A 3,487-nucleotide genomic window follows, 5' to 3' on the forward strand; every position below is an offset into this window, starting at 1 on the left:
ACATTAAACTGTAACGGATTAAATGTTATGTCCTTTGTGTGGGAAATATTTGTTGAATCCTGATAAACTAGTGGAGCGTTTGTCAGTCAGTTGCTATGGTAACAGGTCTGCATGTAGCTTACCCAACACAGAGAGTGAGAAAAAAGGAGCATACGAGTGGTTTGGAGGTGTTCTTCAAAGATTTTTTGTTCTACTGCAGCAGCACAGCTGTGGATGACAAGCAAAAGAATATATTTTTTTTGCACTCCGGCGTTGTGCTCCAAATTTCCGAACATAAACAATAACATGCAGCATGTTTACACTCACAGTTTTCTCTCTCCAGGGAAACCAGATCCTCAGTGGTCTCTCTTTGGCAGAGTACAAGACCACTCTGAAGATGATTGAGCAGGCAATACTGGCTACGGACCTCGCCCTGTATATGAAGTGGGTACCAGAGTACAGTGTCTGACCTCAGAAATGTGACCTGGAAGAAAGGTCTAAACTTCTATAAATACTCCTAAAACCTGTGCAGAACTTTTCCAGAAAAGTTGAAGATCTTGTAAAGGGAGGCCTTTCACCTAGGCCTGTCACAATAACAAATTTTACTGAATGATAATTTGTCCCAGAAGTTATTGCGATAAACCATAATATTGCTTTCAGACAATTTTCAAGCAATATAATGGTAAAGGCATAATAATGCAAGAACACATTCTCAAAGATGAATAAACTTTAAATTTGAATGAATATTTAAATAAATATCCAAAATAAACAGAGGAAAACAAATAAATTAATTATGAGTCATATTTTTTTATGTCCTTCAAAAAAGGGCTAGTTAATACCAAAACACCAGACTGAAGATTCTTATCATCCAGTTTTTGGTAGAAGGAGAAAAACGATAAATGATGCAAATGAAAATTATTAAATTTGTTTTAATTTATCATCCGATTAATTGATTTATTGTTTATTGTGACAGGCCTACTGACACCTATGGATTAGGTACAAAATGTCACTGAAGTTTATATGTGGATGAAGGCAAACCAGGAGATACTTTGAAACAATCTAGTCTATGAAAGTTTGCTAAAATATGAGTTTCATTAATTGTAGCTGATGCACCAGTTTTAACTTTTTGCTTTCCATCTGCGGGTATTGTCAGAAGACGAGAAGAGTTCTTTGAACTGACCAAGAACAACCAGTTTGTTTGGGAGGATGACCATCACAGGGACCTCCTCAGGTGAACAAAAAGACTGAATTTGAAAGGAGTAAATAAACTATTTACAGCAGGAGGTGGCTAATCTGGGATTAGTTTAGTTATTTCTTATATTGTATCACAATGTAGCCAGAAACCTAGTACATTATGTTTAGGTTTTATGTAAGAATGCAGAATCTGGATTAAATCTATCTGGATTAAATTTTTTCTTAACAGAAAAATCTGATCTGAAAAGTGTACTGTGCATTTGTATTTTTACCCTCTTTTTTCTGATACACCTAATTAAAAATGTAGGTCAAATATTCTTGAAGTTATGTTTATACCATCACATGACAGTGTTTACATTGTGTCCCTTCATCTCCCTCAGGTCAATGCTGATGACTGCATGTGACATCTCTGCCATCACTAAACCCTGGCCGGTTCAAAAAAGGGTAAAAAACAACAATCATCTACTCAGATTTACCTTTGTCTCTNCTTTAAATTTGAATGAATATTTAAATAAATATCCAAAATAAACAGAGGAAAACAAATAAATTAATTATGAGTCATATTTTTTTATGTCCTTCAAAAAAGGGCTAGTTAATACCAAAACACCAGACTGAAGATTCTTATCATCCAGTTTTTGGTAGAAGGAGAAAAACGATAAATGATGCAAATGAAAATTATTAAATTTGTTTTAATTTATCATCCGATTAATTGATTTATTGTTTATTGTGACAGGCCTACTGACACCTATGGATTAGGTACAAAATGTCACTGAAGTTTATATGTGGATGAAGGCAAACCAGGAGATACTTTGAAACAATCTAGTCTATGAAAGTTTGCTAAAATATGAGTTTCATTAATTGTAGCTGATGCACCAGTTTTAACTTTTTGCTTTCCATCTGCGGGTATTGTCAGAAGACGAGAAGAGTTCTTTGAACTGACCAAGAACAACCAGTTTGTTTGGGAGGATGACCATCACAGGGACCTCCTCAGGTGAACAAAAAGACTGAATTTGAAAGGAGTAAATAAACTATTTACAGCAGGAGGTGGCTAATCTGGGATTAGTTTAGTTATTTCTTATATTGTATCACAATGTAGCCAGAAACCTAGTACATTATGTTTAGGTTTTATGTAAGAATGCAGAATCTGGATTAAATCTATCTGGATTAAATTTTTTCTTAACAGAAAAATCTGATCTGAAAAGTGTACTGTGCATTTGTATTTTTACCCTCTTTTTTCTGATACACCTAATTAAAAATGTAGGTCAAATATTCTTGAAGTTATGTTTATACCATCACATGACAGTGTTTACATTGTGTCCCTTCATCTCCCTCAGGTCAATGCTGATGACTGCATGTGACATCTCTGCCATCACTAAACCCTGGCCGGTTCAAAAAAGGGTAAAAAACAACAATCATCTACTCAGATTTACCTTTGTCTCTTTGTTGTGTTTTATTTTCTTTAGGTCACCTAACATTATTCTAACTGCTGCTTTCTGAATGACAATGGATGAGTTATTCTTTCTCATCATAAGCCTAATATTTATTACGGAAGCACATTGATAAAAAAAAAAAAAAGAAATTCGGGCCTTATCACTTTATAACGTGACACATATCTTGTAAAAACGGGATAATTTTATGTCCAAGAAGCATCTTTAATCTGTTATATTTTTAAAGCTAACATAATAGACATTTCCGACCTGGAATATATTATTCATCTCTGATGTTATGTTGCATGACAATAAATCTGAATCTGAAAAGTTGTTGGCATTATTATCCCAGCTGATGGATCCTTGTAAACCACAACAGCCAAACAGAAAGGCAGGTGCTCTAGGACAAAAAATGAAAGAAAACAGAAAGTGAAAATAATAGCAAATATTGCAAACGTGATAGTTAATTTCTAATCCATTCCAGATGCAAAAAGGTTTTTAAATCTCTCATTACTGAAGTTTCACAATTCAAATAAAGGTTTCACAAAACACACTAGGTTTGAAATATTCTGCTATTGGGGTAGAATAATCTAGTCCAGATTTGAAGTGTCGATGTATGTTCATTTTTAAAGCAGAACAAATGATTTCTTAACACTTATGTTAAGTAAATTTCCATGATTAGTTACTTATTTACAGTCATACATTAAGCATAATTTACATGATTATTATTATTCACCGAATTTAACTTGATTGTACATAATTACAAAAAGGTGACGTGAAAAATAATTAAATTCAAAGCATGATTTATTTTGGAGAGAGGAAGTCTTTTATTTTGGAGAGAGGAAGTCTTTTATTTTGAAAAATGCTTAACAGGATCTAGTTTTGTC

At 33.4% G+C, this 3,487-nt stretch overlaps 1 protein-coding gene across 1 annotated transcript; it reads left to right on the plus strand.

Moving 5' to 3' along the window:
* Positions 1–284: 284 nt before the first annotated feature.
* LOC103132956 (cGMP-specific 3',5'-cyclic phosphodiesterase-like) lies at positions 285–1,765 on the plus strand. Its single transcript, XM_016667673.1, has 4 exons — positions 285–423; positions 1,133–1,210; positions 1,554–1,653; positions 1,760–1,765. Exons 1-4 carry the CDS (start codon positions 293–295, stop codon positions 1,763–1,765), a joined length of 315 nt encoding a protein of 104 aa, XP_016523159.1. The 5' UTR covers positions 285–292.
* Positions 1,766–3,487: the final 1,722 nt, after the last annotated feature.

Source organism: Poecilia formosa, unplaced genomic scaffold (genome assembly GCF_000485575.1).
Source record: "Poecilia formosa unplaced genomic scaffold, Poecilia_formosa-5.1.2 Scaffold1685, whole genome shotgun sequence".
NCBI lineage: Eukaryota > Metazoa > Chordata > Actinopteri > Cyprinodontiformes > Poeciliidae > Poecilia > Poecilia formosa.